Source organism: Staurois parvus, unplaced genomic scaffold (assembly GCF_062004578.1).
Source record: "Staurois parvus isolate SC_StPar_1 unplaced genomic scaffold, SC_StPar_1.0 ptg000058l, whole genome shotgun sequence".
In the NCBI taxonomy this organism is placed as follows: domain Eukaryota; kingdom Metazoa; phylum Chordata; class Amphibia; order Anura; family Ranidae; genus Staurois; species Staurois parvus.
In genome coordinates this window covers 8,771,192-8,789,743 of record NW_028317854.1, presented here as the reverse complement: position 1 = coordinate 8,789,743, position 18,552 = coordinate 8,771,192, and the positions used below count along the sequence as shown (strand labels likewise).

At 39.9% G+C, this 18,552-nt stretch overlaps 1 protein-coding gene across 6 annotated transcripts in view; it reads left to right on the top strand.

Annotated features, from left to right (window-relative positions):
- AUTS2 (activator of transcription and developmental regulator AUTS2) overlaps positions 1-18,552 on the top strand; it is a 1,792,114-nt gene that overhangs the window by 1,759,751 nt on the left and 13,811 nt on the right. For all 6 annotated transcript variants that reach the window (XM_089668486.1, XM_089668488.1, XM_089668487.1 and 3 more), the window contains 3 exons: positions 7,985-8,014; positions 9,621-9,692; positions 14,605-14,755. In XM_089668486.1, the coding sequence (XP_089524612.1) occupies positions 7,985-8,014; positions 9,621-9,692; positions 14,605-14,755 (253 nt within the window). The remainder of the gene's footprint in view (positions 1-7,984; positions 8,015-9,620; positions 9,693-14,604; positions 14,756-18,552) is intronic.

The following is an 18,552-nucleotide window of genomic DNA, read 5'->3' as shown; positions in this document are numbered from 1 at the left end:
TGGATCACTCTTCAGTGAGCTTAACCTGTTCATGACCTCACTATAGCCAAAAGATGGCTACAGCACGGCCGGCTAGTTCTAGGAGGGTGTGCATGTATGTCCTCCCAGAACCATGCTCATGGGGCGTGCACTGTACCAGATATGTGATCGCTGTGTCCTTCGGATACAGCTGATCATATGACGAAGGAACGGGCCAATCACGGCCGCTTTTACCATGTAACCAGCTGTGTCCAATCACAGATGATCACCAGGTAAATTGGAAATGCCACTAATCAGCAGTCCTCTCCTCACGCTGACAGCAAGTGAGGAGAAGAGAATCGGTAAGCGGCATTTTGCAGAGGGACATCTACACTGATCATCAGTGTCCTGGTGATCAGTGTAGCCCCATCAGTGCGGCCAGTAGTGCTCATCAGTGCCCATCTGTGCTGGCAACCAGTGCCCATCAATTGAATCAATGCCCATCAATTGAATCAGTGCTGCATATCCTATGCCGCCTTACATAAGTGCCACCTAACAGTGCCCATTAGTGCCGCCTAATAGTGCCCATCAGTGCCGCCTAACAGTGCCCATCAGTGCCACCTATCAGTGCAGCCTATCAGTGTCCATCAGGGACTCCTCATCAGTGCCCAATCAATGAAGCCTTTCAGTGCCCATCAGTGAAGGGGAAAAATTACTTATTTACAAAACTTTATAACAGAAACTAAGAAAAACTTTTTTTCAAAATTTTTGTTTTTTTTTAGTTTGTTTTGCAAAAAATAAAACCACCAGTGGTGATTAAATACCACCAAAAAAAGCTCTATTTGTCTCAAAAAATTCTAAAAATATAGTTTGGGTACAGTGTTGCATGACCATGCAATTGTCATTCAAAGTATGAGAGCGCTGAAAGCTGAAAATTGGTCTGGGCAGGAAAGAGGTAAAAGTGCCTGGTAGGAAAGTGGTTAAATGATTAAGGCAAAGCTTCCTCATAGGGCTTAAAGAACTCAAATACATGGACAGTCAATGAAACAGCCATAGGGTGAAAGTCTCATGTTTATGGTTGGTCTTTAGCCATGACAGATAACCACTGGTAGTGCAAACTATGATCTGTCAGGCTAAAAATTTCTAAGAGATAAAAAGTGAGCGCTATCCGGAGATCTCAAAGTGGCTAGAACACCAAAAGGTAACCAAGAGAAAACCTTCCAATAAAGTACATAAAAACATATATATATAAAAACATATATAAGGTGCAGCGCTATAATAGTAAATGGCATATATCACATATAAGGTATATATAAACACTGAAGTGCAAATGTCAAATCACACTGCGGTGAAATTAAGTGAGATGAAAAAAGTCCCAAAATAAATCAAACGTGGGGATCCAAAAGATCCTAGTAGGTGCGTGGGATAAGATTCTGTGTAGCACACGGTGAATCTGAGGAAAAAATTGCGCACTCACCAGAAGTGCGTCAAAAAAACACATGTAAGGTTTATCCTGTGATATCAGATAGCGATCATCCGTTGCCAAGATAGAGATAGAATCCTACACCTTTCAATCGCACCTTGAGCGTATACTTCAAGATTCATATGCGTGTCTCAGGCATGTCACCATCCGGGGTCCCCTTTTAAGGTAGATTCTGCAAGTGGGGACTCTCATAGAAGAGAGCCCAATAAGGGACACCACATAGTGTGATACCGTATAAACTGAATTTATTTAAAGGTGCAACATGAATTGTGAAGGAAAATGCAGATAAAATGCAAATGAAACACTGACCAGGTAATATTTAGGATGACCACCTGCGGTGGTCAGACGTCCAGATACTGCAGCCCACTGACGCGTTTCGTGCGGTGCACATTATCAAAGGGTCCAGGGTCCGCTGCCTTTGTGGGCTTTCCCGTCCCACCAGTGAGCCCAGTACTGTAGCAGGTGGATCTGCCGGCTGACCATAGAGATGACTAATGACTGAAATATCCCAGATTCTTTAAGAAACTGGAAGCGCAGAGTATTTTGTCACTTCCAGTTTCGGTTTTGTGTTTACTGGCCAGTTACTTGCCAGTGAAGCAGCCAATCAGACCGATCTGGCTGCTTTGAAAGACAAAGAAAGAGGTCTGGGGTTTAACAGACACCAGATCTCTCCATAAAGAAGACCTGTCATGGCCCATGCTGTCACAAACAATGTTGTTAATAAAGTTGGTCACACACGCATATGTTAGTGGTGTTCGCACCACACATGTGAGATCGCTGCAAACGTTATAGCAAGAGCAATAATTCTAGCACCAGACCTCCTGTACTTCTAAATTGGAAACTTGTAAAGGCTTTTCAAGTATCACTTATGGAGATTTTTAGGCACTGTAGTTTGATGCCATTCCATGAGCGTGCACAATTTTTAAGTGTGATATGTTAGGCATCTATTTACTCAGCGTATTATATTGTGTATTTTTTTCTTGGAAATGCATTAAAGTGTATTTTTTCCAAAAAAATGTCATTAGGAAAACCACTGCACAAATACCATGTGACATAACCAATTACAGCACCCTCCATTTTATTCTCTAGGGTCTCTGCTTAAAAAAAATATAATGTTTGGGGGTTCTAGGTAATTTTCTAACAAAAAAAGCCAGTTTTTACATTTATGTGAGTAGCGTCAGAATAGGCCTGGGCAGCAAGTGGTTAAGCAAGCCATAGATGATGCAGTTTTCTTTTGTGCAACCACGGGTTGCTGAAAAGAAAATCTCCTGATTCCCCCATCAACACAGTCAGGAATCCTTCCCACAGCGCTATTCTGTTCTGACGGTGGGGAACCTTGCCTGCCAGCAGAGCACAATGATGTTATAGCTGCCAGCAGTAATTGCATGGAAAACATCCATGGTTGTACTGAAGGATGGTTGTACTGAAGTCGATTGATGGATTGATTTCAGTTAAACCTGCCTGCCCATAGGATGGATCAAATATGGCCAGTCCCTGCTGAACTGGCCAAGATTCAATCCATCTACGACTAGCTGTACACTGGGACCTTCATGCAGTAAGATGGAGACTCTGTTCTGTAAATAATTAACACTATACAACTCTGGGAAACTGATATATTCAATTAGAATAGAAAAACAGAATCATGTGCTTTGTTTTAGTATTGTGGTTAATTTTTTTTGCTTACCTGCTCACTTTCAGGAGGGGGCCATTATAAACAGCTGTAATTGTGATCAGTAGATTGATATGATAGTATTGTATGTAGAAGAAAAATGAGTATCTCTGTCTAGCTGTAACAAATATATTTTTTGTCTGTAAGCCTGTCGTCCATTGCACTTTTTTCTTTCCAAAGCAAGGCGGGTTCCCTGTGGTGATGGAGTGGAAAGAGTTTGTGCATGAAATGCAGTATTTGTTGTTGTTGTAATGATACAGTCCCGTATTCCCAGAGCTGCTGTATTATTGAGTGTGCTGATGAAATATTGATGTAATTGGTGGATTGGAGTCTCTTGATTTCCAAGTCTGGTTTGTACAAACAGGAGTATGTATTCAAAGGATTTAGCTATGCAGACAATGGCAAGTGGTATTTATGTTCATTTTAAAAACTATATAATTTTCTTTCTCTATATTGTATGAAGATGAATCTGTGCCCATTTTTCCTCTGCAGCTGTTGTTAGACTGCCAATCATTAGTGGCTGGTGAGCAGTGGAAAAAATAGTTTTAGTACATGGACAGCTAAGGAGTTAGGCATGCTATTTCTTCATTCGCTCTCTGAAAAGAGTCCATATATTACCACTGTCGCATAATGTATATTACAGGCAAAACATTGTTCCAGAATATTGCAGGATTTTTATTTAGCCATGATTATTTTATGTCTAAAAGGCTTATGTAGCAGCAGCTATGTGGCCACTTGTTAGTGTTCTAAACCACTTTTCTTTAGCTATTGATTTGTTGTTAAAACATAACCCAACAGTCTGTAATTAGATAGCAGTTTCATATGTCCTTCACAGATCTCAATAAAGTGTATCTCTAGGCAAAGCATTTTTTTTGTTTTAAATAGAAGATGAAAAGTTAGACCCTCTGTCATTTTTTTGCTGTCGATTTTTGCACCTTATTTCTACTGGTGATGATTGTCACTGAGAAGGGGAAATACCAAAGTTTAGAGCTGTCCCATTAATAAGAGGTAAGGGTAAATCATCAATTGGGAACATATGTTTCAGAGGCAATTGTTAAACTAAAAAAAAAGGTGGCTGTAGATATTTTTATTTGCCTTTGGCCTGTATATATATAATAGACATACTCCTTTGCAGTTTTCACCCGTATTCACTTACAGCTTTCAGAGTTTGTAAAAGACCCCCTAAACCATATATTTGTTATGAAAGCACATGACTGGTATAATAAAAAGAAGGTGCTGCTGATTTTTAAGGCCCCGCGATATTTGCACAAATGTTTACTAAAACTATATTTTCGCTAAAAATGCATTAAAATCATTATAAGCAAATACAAAAACAGCACATTTTACAAAATTCCTGCTAAATTCCTACAAAATATAAAAGCTTAATCTGTGTTGAGTTAATAAATAACAATTATTTGTCAATTTTAAATTGTGCCCTTTTGCAAAATGGTGAAAGTCAAATGTACGCAAAAATTTCTCTAAAAATCTGGATGTTTTTATCTTTCACTTACAGCTTTCAGCGTTTATAAAAGACACCCCAAACCATATATTTTCTGAAAGCACATGAACAGTAGGATAAAAAGAAGGTGCTGCTGATTATTTTAGGCCCCACAATAGTTGAGTGAATGTTTACCTAATCGCTATTTTCACAAAAAAAAAAAATTCTTATTTGCGCACAAAGCCACAACATACCTTACAAAATTCCTGTTAAATTTCTACTAAGGCCTCATTCAATGGGGCGTACTAAAGCATATGTCCATGGAGGGCCATGTTTACCCACACGGGGATGCACAGGTGTTCTGCCTGTGCAGGCAGCCCCTTTCACGTCAATTGGGATGCAGCAGCTGCAAGGACAGATCTGACATCCATGTGGGTGTAGGTCTATGGCCCCAAATGCAGACAGTGTGAGTTCAGGGACATACACCCACATGGATGTCTAGTTGGGAGTAATGGCTGTCTTGATGCAGCCAGTGCATCCCAATTGATATAGAAGGGACTGCCTGCATGGGGATGCACGGAACATCTGTGCATCCCTCTGCAGCTAAACATGGCCTTGCTGTTGTATGCTCCACATGAACGAGGCCTTAGACCTTGTTTAGACTTGCGGTTGAGGGTGACAAAAAAGCACGGTTGAAACCCCCCCATATAAGCTGCAATAGGCAGTGGACAGGAAAATGATACTGTGATGTTCTGCACCGGTACCAAAGTTGACACAGTGTGTAGCGATGCCATCCACCAAACACTACATATTCATGTCAACGGGAAAGCGACGCAAACCCCGTGCAGTGCATGCATTTGTGGTGCATTTGTTGGTAAAACAGGCAGTGAGGAGGCATCGCATCGCTTCCTCACTGCCTGTCAGTAGCCACTGGAGTGCGACCTGAACATAGATCAAGCTTCAGAATCAAGGTAGATTTAGACGCATGTCTAAATCTACCCTTACTTCTTTTTTTTTTTTTTACAACTTAACTTTTTTTGAAGAGGTACATTTTTTTGGAAGGGGGGCTTTGGAGAGACATCGGGGTCTAAACAGACTTCTAATGTCTCTTCTTTCAAACAGAGAAGGAAACTGAAGACAGCTTCTCTTACTAGACAAGCGGGGCTGCCACTCATTTTGGCTGGTACCCCCATGCATCTCAGCCCACAGCACAATCACGGATGCGGGAACCTCAGGGAAAACGCATGGTCAAAAAGATAATGTGATTTCCCTGCGGATGTGTTTTGGAAAAGGTGCATGCAGCTTTTTTTTTGCGTGAAACACTGGCATGACAACCCATTCAAATGGATGGGCTGCCATACCAACGCACACGCAGACCACATATCCTGTAGTGTGATCCCAGCCTTATTATTTTTTATTTTATTTTTTTACAATTTTGTTTATTTTGTTTGGTTGACCAAATAAAATGTATTTTTAATATTTTTTTTTTTGGGGGGGGGGGGACTTTGGAGAGACATCAGTGGTCTAAACAGACCTCTAATGTCTCTTTTTTGAGACAGAGAGAGGGGCTGAAGACAGTCCCTTTCTGGAGCCTGAGCTGCACTGTAGGTGAATAGATAGGAGTCTGTATAGACTCCTATTCATTCATAAGATGAAACATAGTACACAGTGTTTACTATGTTTCATTCACAAACTGACACAGTAAGCACAGTTTACTATATGTCAGTGATTAATGAATACAAAAGCGATCTGTACTAATCGCTGTCTGTATTTATTCAGGAAAGGAAGGGGTCTGGTAAACACATTACCAGCCCCATGCTCTCCATGCTGACAGCGACCTGTTAGCAGCTGCAACCAGCGGGAAGGGGAGAAAGGAGAGCCGGATAGCAACTGCAGGGAGGGGCACTAAAGGGGGGGGGGGTCGGAGCAGCAGGGGGAGGGTATCTATTCTAGCAAGTGGATCCCTCTGTGTCTGCCCTGCAGCACTGAAAGAAGGTGGGAGAGGAGGCAAGCTGACAGCTAAAGGGCAGCTGCAAGGGGGGGATTGATGCTGGAGGGGGAGGAATCAGAACAGGCAGAGTAAGGTAGTGTAAGCGAGAGTTAGAGTGGTGTGGGGGGCATTTTAGCTGACAGCATAGGCGGATGGAGGGGTGGGAAACACAGGAGAGAGAAGCAGCGGGGGGGGTTGTGGTTGAGCTATCAGTTCGTTCAAAAGCGTCTGCTGAACAATTCTGCTATAAGTTCATGGTCACTGAAATTTTCATAAGTTTATAGCAGAGGAGGAATGCAGGTGAATAAGCTGTACAGCTAGAAGCAGTGCTGTAGGTACGTATGGACCTGGCAGCAAAAGGATCAAAACAAGTAAATATATTATACCTTCCTATCTATTTATGAATGCTAGCAGCATAAGGTTTAACAGTAGTCAATGTTGATTGAGAGAATGAAGTTCTTAAATACACATTTTTGTGCACACTAATATGTGCATGAACATGCAATACCGGAACACGCTGTGTATGCACTTATGGTGGTGCTTTGACATACATTTTGAATGACATCCCCACGCAGTATAAACAAATGCACCAGCCTTTCAGTGCACCACAATACATGTTATACAGAATACGTGTTACCTTAAAAAAATGCTGGTAGACATTTGCTGAGGAAATAAATGCACATCCACATGCAAAAAAAAAACCACATGTCAGAAAGCATGTGAATCGATGTGAATTGGTTCTAAATGTATATTTTAAATGCTTCAATTAAGGTATAACTATCTGTAGAACCAAGTGATCTGATACCTTCCTTTAGTCTGTCTCCCAAGAAAATATTTGTGCATCTGGAAACATTTTAAATTCAGTTACTTTTGTTCATTATCATCTCTTTAGGAGATCTTTTTTTATACTCGTGCAATTTTCATATAAGTACCTTCGTCCTGATTAAGAAAGATTGTCCTTGTCTAATACATACATCAATAAAGACTGCTGAAAAATCTCTGAATATCAAAACAGCAGCTGTCAAGTGTTGACAACCCAGCATGTCATACTTGTCAATGCCAAGCATCCCACATTGTATTTGAGAAAAAAAGGCATATTGTGGAAAACAAGCCAGTGGCCTTGGCTATCATACAAATACAGGCTAAAATGTAGAAGGATGCAGATATAATTCAGCTATCTTTCCTTTATGCATATGAATATACTTGCTAACACAATTATTTCACTTTAGAAATAACTGTATATTATATATATACATAATAACTGTGTATTGAGTTCATATTGGATGTTATTTTGTGGAAGCTGACTCATTTTTTATTAAATGTTTTATTTGAAAATAAAATTGCAGCATTTTAATACCTTTTCATTATAAACCAATAAGCATGTGCTAATTAAAATGATTGTCTGAGTGACAGGCATGTAACCAAGTTGTCATTTTTTCTTCACAGTTGACAGATCCTTTCAGGCCTATGTTGAGGGTAAGCGCTTTTTTTGGCATATGAAAACATGGATAAATTAATGGATTTGATTGGATAAACAGATTTCTGATTATGTCCATAGTGCAGGCAGTTCTGTTGTAAACCTTAAATAGGGGACACTTGTCCAGTTTTAAATGGAAAATGTCAAAAATACATTACAAATATACCATGACAAAAGCCACTTTGATTTTTATTAGCATTTTCATATAACCAACATGATGGTCCTTACCATTTCTTTGATTACCTGTTCATAGAAGATACGTGGACTTGTTTAAAAATCACTGTGTAAAGAGCAGTAGCATATATAGCATGACATCCATTTGCAGTAACAAGATAATGCATCATTCAAGGGAAAAGATATAGAAAGCATCTGAAAGCACCAAGAAATCATAAGCATTAGCTACATAATGGAAACTGTCTAAAGCCCTGGTGCACAACACTTCCCTTTGGCAGTTACTGTGTGGATCTTGGGGGCCCTTGAAGACATTAGTATGTGTGTCCGTTACCCAGGTGCTAACTTGGACCAGGGAAAAATGTTTAGACTGACACGCAGTAATTAAAATGTTTGAGTTATGTTTTTTTTTTTTTTTAAATCCTGTGATCTTTTATACTGGATCTTGTTGAGAGAAATTTCAAATGTGGCACAAGTGATTTTCAGGGATCTCTAGAGAGCATTGGTTTGTAAAGTGGCTGTAATAACTGTGATGGCCTTTTGATGATGTCAAGAATTGCACTTAAGGCCCCCATATCAACATTTTAATCAATATTGATCTAAAAATGTATTGAGCATAAAGAATGGGTAATTCTTAGATATATTACACCATCTGCAGAATTACTCGTGAATGGTCATCTTGATGGTGGCCAGGCTATTAAAAATCAATCTGTGTTTACGCTACAACTCTTTACACAATGATAGACCTGTGGGCTTAGCTAGATGTGAATGTAGTCTTCTTCCTTCTTGAGGTAAACCAGCAAAGTTATTCTTATTCTCATCATCCTCATAGTTAGGTATAACACATTTGTAGTACACATAAAAAAAACTGTATGCTTTGCAAAATAATAAAAAACTAAAAAAAAAAAGTAACTCTAAATGGCCATCCTAGAAATGTAAAGTGTAAGCATAGGCAAAATGTTTTTTTTTTTTCATTTTGGATGAAGCGGAAAGGGAGGCAGGTTTATATTACTGTCTGTGCCTCCGCTAGGGAGATTTACCCTATTTATTTGTCCTGTTTACCATTATCATCAAGAAAATCCCAAATTTGGGGTTGACATCAGAACAATATGAGAGGGAAAATCTTCCAATGGGGACACTAGTTCTGGTGACCCTGATGACACACTGGGATTCTCTCACTTTGGAGAGATTTCCTCTCACTTCCTGTTTTGGCTATGGGACAGGAAGTTAAGGGAAATCTCTGCTATAGGACACTGATGGTAAAAAAAGCTGACTGGGGTTATAACCTCCATTTACTCCAAACTGAAATAAAAGTTTTGTCTTTAGTAACCCTCTAATGATTGTCTTCACAGTCTGCTACAGACAGACCTGTGGTATTTTAGTAGATAAGATTTTCAAAATTTAATATAAATATATTTCTTTTCCATCTGCCAGAAACCTGGAAAATGGTGTGCCATGCACGTGCATATTGCCTGGCAGATATACCATCATCAACAAAAGGTCAAAGTAAGTATCAGCTTGCCTTTCTATTTGATTCTAATATCTTTTTTTAATACACTATTTCCAGATATTTCATGTTTTCATTATTTAGTTGAACCTTACTTGGGTCTTAGGAAAATAGCAAACCTGGACTAATAATGAAAACAGGATTTTAAGGGCAAACACTAAAACAATTATCCCTTCTTAAAAGCTAACTTCATCTTTCAGACCATGTTTCATGTTACACACACGTTTAGATTTTAAATATGGTCAGCATGCACAGCTCCATGATCAAAATATTGGAATTGGGGTGAAAATTGATCTAAACCACTGTAGCGTTGGTCAAAAGGTTTTTTTTTTTAATCAGTTTTTACCTAAATGTTGATTAATTACTCAAAGCTAGGAAGAAATCAAAATGGTGAACAGCACACTACTACAGACCTTTCAATTCCTCATTATCAATTTTTGTAGAAAGCTAATATAAATGTTCCAAAATAGTGTATAATAGTATAACAGCTATAGTGTTATAAAATGAAATGTTTTTTTGACCTTGCAATAATACCCTTCTACAGCATGGTTATGGTATTAACGTAGGCATTACAAATGTAGCTGATTTTCAAACATTATACTATTATCAGATATTTCTTTGAGTTGATTTTACCTATGGTAAAAATCTGATTACACTTTTCATTAAAAACATAAACAGAATATTTCCCCAAGCATGCTATTCCTTTCATGTAAGATTTCATGTTTGTGAGATAGTAGACTATAAATAATGCTTGCTGGTACTTTATTGCTCCCAGAGGCATTGTAGAAACATTAATTAACTTCCTCTCCCTTCATTTAATACATAATGGAATTTAAAAGCACATTCTCTGATCTTACTAAGGTGATCTGTTGTGTATTCCTACACTGCAACTACTAATGAGACTTTTCTGTACGTCTCATGTTGGTGCAAAGCATGCATAGGGCCTGATTTACTAAAAGGAAATGCATAAGAACTTAGAGTGGAGAAGTCTTTATGCAGATAATTGGCATGCTTGTGTTGCCATTCTGCATGAGCATATGGATGTTTGTGCACACTATGTACATGACCTCTCAAAGCTGTACTCTGTGTTCCCCTGCCCACACACGTCTGCACCCTTATAATGTTGGCGTTAAGAAACCCTGCCTATATGCCCCTTCACTCACCTAGGTCTGCAGTTATGTGACATTCGGGTCTTTCTCTTCTTTCCTGCATTGGAAGGTTGTTCTTCGAGTGTCTATGTCACCAACTGTGTGACGTGGAAGCTTCCTTTTGGCTTTCCAGTGCTGGTATCTCTCAGGATTCAGAAGAGAGTCTGATGGCAGTTACATCAGCATGAGGGGGCTTTTCAGGACTAGCCCTTATGGGCACATCTGCAATGGTGTTCCCAGAAACGACGAGGGACCTGGACGGCGGAATTAGGTGAGTTAAACTTTGTTTCAACATTAAATTAAAAAAACTGTTAAAAAGTGAGGGGGTGGCAGGGCATTTAATGTTTGCCTAGAAATGGGTTTTAACCTATCTGATAACCTGTACACTATTGTTCAATGCATATTTTGCAGTAGATCTTTGCAGTGTGCTTTAAAATAATGCTTTTTTGTGTCTGATATGCAGATAAGGTGCTCAGCGTAATTTATGTGTTCAGATTCTGTATTAAAAATGCTACAGAACTATACAATGACAAGCACTGTGATTGGTCCCTAAATTATGAAGGGCCTATGTACACAAGAAAGGAGTGTGTTCTTAAAGTGGTAGTAAATTCTCGTTTTGCATTTTCTCATAACGTGCATCGTTTAGGGGATATTCTACAGAGCAGCAGCTGGTGCTTTACAGAGTGACATCACCGGAGCATGCGCGCTGAAGGAACGGCATACCCTTGCCATTCCTTCAGAGCTGTGTGCTATAGCCGAGACTTCCACGTGCATGTGTGGGAGTGACGTCATCAGCGGCTTGGCCATTCAACCAGTCACGGACCGGGAACCCGGAAGGAAGACCAGGTGAAGATGGAAGCGCCTCCAGCGGTGACAGTGCACCACTGGAGAGCTTTGTTCTAAGGTAAGTCTTTCATATAATGTGCCGGTATGCAATGCAAGCTAGCACATTATGATATTCCCTTGCATCAGAAAACTTTTTTTTTTTTTGTTCAACAAGTTTACTACCACTTTAACCCCATTATGCTGTGCTCTATAAGCAAATAGGCATGCATGCAAAAATATGTGCAACCATTGCAAGATGAAAATTAACATTATGTGCTGGCAATATATTTTTACATCACTTGATAAATAAATGTTTATTTCAAAAGCACTGAGTATAATAGCCGGTTAGACCATAACTATTAGCAAAGTGTTACTAAACCCATGACTCTGCATTCACTATATCTGGTCTCCCACAGTTCACAGAACATGGAAATGCAATTATTTTATAAAATAAAAGTAAATATAAACTGCAAAATGTCTTTTCATCAACACTATATAACAGTCTTGTGACTTCTATCAGTGTCCAGCTGATCACTGGTTAAAGCTTGTAGGAGGAGTTTGCATTCTCCTCTGACTGTCCTAATAGGCTGCATGACCCCTGACCCTCTCTCTGGACAGTGCTGATCGGCCCTGTGCTGATCACATGGACCCTCCCCCCCAAAAAAAGAACTTATCTACCTATACACACCAAACTGAGCATGTGCAGAGTACCCCCTAGGGCTCTGTACTATCAGCAGATGGATTGGGGACTGTGGAAGAAAGGGATGATCAGAGAAGGCAGGATGAAACAGCCTTTTTTACACAGTGCAGAGGATTAACCCTTTCGGTTCCACAGTAAATACAACAAGCATGCTTTACTGCATATACAGACTAATTTTACTGTTGTGGGTTTAGTAACACTTTAAATATTAGGGCTACCAGTACAGATTTGGATTTTAAAGGCACAACCTCCACAGCTGCCATCCCTGTCTTGTCTATCTACATAGTGAGTCACCGAAATGGAAGTAGCATGCAGGATGAGAGTTTAGACTTCACTGGCAGCATGCTTTGTGCCAGACAGTGAAACTATAGTAAATCCACAATGAGAATAACATCAGAGCCATCATCTTTAAAACCAAGTCAGCAGTGGTAGTGTATGTATTTCTATCTTGACAGAGTCACATAAACATTGTATGAAGCCCTCGCTGGAACTTGCTTTCAACCTTAAACTAATGTAGACAGTACTTATCAAATATTAATTCCTGCACACTTCAGTATGAAACATTGAAACTGATTATGTGCAGAAATACATACTTCCTCCAAATGTAAGCACTTAGAAATGCACAACTATTACGAGCTGATTTAATGAACATGGATCATTTTCTTTAAACACATAAATTTGGGATTCCATGGATTGCTGCTTGGCCTCTTTGCCCCAGAATACTATTTATTTACGTTTAATTATCTAGAGCTAGAAAGTACATTTCTGTTTTAATTTAAGCAAGGAGAATTTTCCCTCAGAGACAGCAGTAACCAAATGAGAAAAACTATTAAAATAACAGCTAATTCACACAGGAGTTCATAAATAGACACCAATGATCGCTTTTGTGTTTTCCCTAAAGCAAAAGCGTGAAGCCAGCTATCTTAAATCTGTGCAATAAACATCTATCTATCTATCTATCTATCTATCTATCTATCTATCTATCTCTTTCTATGAATTATGTGACGTTTTCCTTACAAATGTACATATATCATTTATATGTAGCAAAGCATGACATATACAGAATCACAAAATCATTTTAAAACAAACAATATTTGTAAGTCTTGCGCTGTTAGGAAGATTTGGCTAACAAAAGTCTTGGGTGCAAGTTGACTATTTCAGCATAATGACACTGAGACTGTCTTACACTTTCACATCTGTGTGGATGGTGCCGCTGCGGGACCCACACAAATACCTACAGCGGCACCACCCACACAGAGAAATGCGGGACCCACAGGCAGGTGCCATTAATTGTAATGGCACGCCACCCACACTGGAAAACACAACCATACTGGGAACCTCAGTTCCCGTGCGGGCTGCGATTTCCCAAGTAGCGCAGGGACTTCTTCCCTCCGCGTCCTGAGGCACGCGAGTCCATTCAAATGGGTGTGTTCTTGTGCCTGCGCTCTTGTGCCTGCACATATGTGAAGCAGGACATATGTGCAAATTAAAAACTCATAGAAATATGTGACTCCCAAGGTCTTAAAGGGTGTGTTTAACACATCATGTGGCTCTACAATGTGTGCTAACACAACCTAATAGAAAATAATAAAACTGGAAAGTAGAACCCACAAAAATTAATATCTTCTTAGTGATTTTTAAGGCAAGCCTAATAAAGCCCACTCACCTTCCTGCAGTCTATTTTCTGCCTTTATCTACATGCATGGTACACTGTCCTCCCATGCCACAGTAGTGGCAAGTGATAGACTTCTACCTCCCATTGTAGAGAAATCAGTTAGTAGCAGCAATGCAGGAGCCTGCTCCTGTTCTCTCGTGTTCTGAAGTCTTAGTGCTCCTATGGTATGCTAAATGTACATGATTGAAAATTCCTTGTTTAAAATTAATATATTTGCTTGATATCCTCTATCGAGATACAGTGTGTTACACAAGTAAATGCTGTCATTTCATCATTGGATATTATTTTTTTTATTACTGGTTCTGCACAGGGTAAACTTTTGTGTGGATGTATGTTTACTATTTTGCCTTCAAGTCATGTCTCAGCAATTTATTCTGTCTTACTCCGTCTGTCACTTCTGATAATATCAGATTTAAAAAAGTGTTATTTTCAATTATAGCACACACAAAGATCGTTTTTGCAATTTCAAGGTGTGAATGTGCCATTTTGTATGGTCTTTGAAGTCTCCATTTTTTATCTGCCCACGGGGGAAATCTCAATTCCAGACATGCTTTCCATTTTAGAAACAGATGCAGACAGATCCACACAAGCTGGATTTTGGCCTAAAGCCTGAGTTTTTGAGCAGGCCACCAGGTCCGAGCCTCTTTGGAGCTATTCATCACCATCCGCACCATCATGACTTGGCACGCCCTTCCACACTCTTCTCCGCTGCTGGTGAGTGTAAATCTAATTTCAAATACAGTTATTGAGCTTACAGTTTATTAAAAAAGTAGGGCCATAGAGAGCTAACCTAAACTCTTGTACTATCTCTGAATAGAGGGCATTTAGTTTGCATTTCTAGGTTAAATATACTTTTGGTTATTAAAACCTATATGGTTAAAATGTGCTTGAGAAAAGTAATTCTAAAATATATTTCTGTACTTTGTAATATAATTTTAACCCTGAACATAAATTTTAATTGTGTGTGTATATATATATATATATATATATATATATATATATATATATATATATATAAAATTTATTACAGGTACTTATATACTGTCATCAATTTACACAGTGCTTTGCATATATATTGTACATCCACATCAGTCCCTAACCCTTAGGGCAGGTGTCGGCAACCCGCGGCTCCAGAGCCGCATGCGGCTCTTTTTCACCTTGGCTGCGGCTCCGGAGCACACTGCCCACCAGGTGACAGGCAATAGGGCAGCAATGGGCAAACTACAGCCCGGCGGACCTTTTAATCCGGCCTCCCGCTAGGCTCCTCTCACAGTCCGCCCTGAAGCCCGGTGTAGCATGAAAATCTGTCTCCTATGAGGATCTGTCCCCCTCGACGTATCTGCGCATGTGTCGGAGATCGGCTGCTAATGCCTAAAACTGGCACATGCGCAGATACGTCGAGGGGGACAGATCCTCATAGGAGACAGATTTTCATGCTACACCGGAACGGCGCGGGAACACGGCGAGAGGAACGCGCGGAGCAAAGGTAAGTGAATTGACACAGGGGGGACTTGGGGACTTAATATGGGGGATGAATTAATATGGGGGATGAATTACTATAGGGGGGATGAATTACTATATGGGGGATGAATTACTATGGGGGATGAATTAATATATGGGGGATGAATTACTATGGCCGATTAATTACTATATGGGGGATTAATTACTATATGGGGGATTAATTACTATGGGGGATGAATTACTATGGGGGATGAATTACTATATGGGGGATGAATTACTATATGGGGGATGAATTACTATGGGGGATGAATTACTACAGTCATGGCCGAAATTGTTGGCACCCTTGATATTTTTCCTGAAAATCAAGTATTTCACACAAAAAAGGTATTGCATTAACACATGTTTTGCTATACACATGTTTATTCCCTTTGTATGTATTGGAACAAATATAAAACAGAGGCAGAAAAGCAAATATGACATAATGTCACACAAAACCCCAAAAATGGGCTGGACAAAAGTATTGGCACCCTTAACTTAATATTTGGTTGCACACCCTTTGGAAAACATAACTGAAATCAGTCGCTTCCTATAACCATCAATAAGCTTCTGACACCTCTCACCCGGAATTTTGGACCACTCTTCCTTTGCAAACAGCTCCAGGTCTCTCTTATTGGAAGGACACCTTTTCCCAACAGCAATTTTAAGATCTCTCCACAGGTGTTCAATGGGATTTAGATCTGGGCTCATTGCTGGCCACTTCAGAACTCTCCAGCGCTTCTTTGCCATCCATTTCTGAGTGCTTTTTGACGTATGTTTGGGGTCATTGTCCTGCTGGAAGACCCAGGATCTTGGACGCAAACCCAGCTTTCTGACACTGGGCCCTACAGTGCGACCCAAAATCCTTTGGTAATCCTCAGATTTCATGATGCCTTGCACACAGTCAAGGCACCCAGTGCCAGAGGCAGCAAAACAACCCCAAAACATCATTGAACCTCCACCATATTTTACCGTAGGTACTGTGTTTTGTTCTTTGTAGGCCTCATTCCGTTTTCGGTAAACAGTAGAATGATGTGCTTTACCGAAAAGCTCTATCTTGGTCTCATCTGTCCACAAGACGTTTTCCCAGAAGGCTTTTGGCTTACTCAAGTACATTTTGGCAAACTGTAGTCTTGCTTTTTTATGTCTCTGTGTCAGCAGTGGGGTCCTCCTGGGTCTCCTGCCATAGCGTTTCATTTCATTTAAATGTCGACGGATAGTTCGCGCTGACACTGATGCTCCCTGAGCCTGCAGGACAGCTTGAATGTCTTTGGAACATGTTTGGGGCTGCTTATCCACCATCCGGACTATTCTGCGTTGCAATCTTTCATCAATTTTCCTCATCCGTCCACGACCAGGGAGATTAGCTACAGTGCCATGGGTTGCAAACTTCTTGATAATGTTGCGCACTGTGGACAAAGGCAAATCTAGTTCTCTGGAGATGGACTTGTAACCTTGAGATTGTTGATATTTTGCCACAATTTTGGTTCTCAGGTCCTCAGACAGTTCTCGTCTCCTCTTTCTGTTGTCCATGCTTAGTGTGGCACAGACAGACACACAATGCAAAGGTTAAGTGAACGTCTCTCCTTTTTATCTGCTTTCAGGTGTGATTTCTATATTGCCCACACCTGTTACTTGCCCCAGGTGAGTTTACAGGAGCATCACATGCTTGTAACATTCTTATTTATCCGCAGTTGTGAAAGGGTGCCAATACTTTTGTCCAGCCCATTTTTGGAGGTTTGTGTGACATTATGTCGAATTTGCTTTCTTTCCTCCCTTTTTTTGTTTTGTCCCAATACACACAAAGGGAATAAACATGTGTATAGCAAAACATGTGTTAATGCAATACGTTTCGTGAGAAATACATGATTTCCTGGAGAAATATCAAGGGTGCCAACAATTTCGGCCATGACTGTATATGGGGGATGAATTACTATGGGGAATGAATTACTATATGGGGAATGAATTACTATATGGGGGATGAATTACTATGGGGGATGCATTACTATATGGGGGATGAATTACTATATGGGGGATGAATTACTATGGGGGATGAATTACTATATGGGGGATGTATTTTCAGTTTTAAAAATGTGGCTCTCAAAATAAATTTCAATCGTGGTTTTGGCGAGATTTGGCTCAGTTGAAAAAAAAGGTTGCCCACCACTGACCTAAGGCTATGATTGTGATTATGACGATACACTGTGGCCCTGATTAACCCTTTGCTTACTGGGCCCTTAAACCCCCTTCATGACCAGAGCGCTTTTTGCAATATATGCAGTGTCGGATTTGTTTTAAATGTTGCAATGGTTTTGCGGCTCCCAGTCTTTTTTTCCCTCTCGGAAACGGGTCCAAGTGGCTCTTTATGTCTTAAAGGTTGCAGACCCCTGCCTTAGGGGCATACAATCTAAGGGCCCTAACTCACATTCATACATACACATAGTGGGGCCAATTTAGACAGGATCCAATTAACCTACCAGCATGTCTTTGGAGTGTGGGAGGAAACAGAAGTACCCAGAGGAAACCCATGCAGACACAGGGAGACCATGCAAATTCCAGGCAGGTGGTGCTGTGGTTGGGATTCAAACCAACGACTCCTAGTACTGCCAGGCATAAGTAGTAACCATTTAGCCACTATGCTGCCCATATATATATATATATATATACACTTTCCTTTCTTCACTTCAGCTCGATTTGCTATTTAATTAATTTTCAAGGTGAATTGCTGTTCAATGGAGGCTTACTGCACCTGTTGCTCTTAGTCTGCTATGAAATGTATTTGCTTTACGAAGGCAGGCTATGTTTCCACAAAGAAAGTTCTCCAAGCACTCAGATTTGATTGCTAGTACTGCTGAAATACAACTGCAATTCCAAAAAAGTTGGGGCGTTGAGTAAAATCTACATAAAAACAGAATACAATGATTTGCAGTTTTCATAAACCCATATTTTATTCATAATAGAAAACAAATGTGTAATCTAAGAAAATGTAATATCTAAAAAAAAGAACATATCTC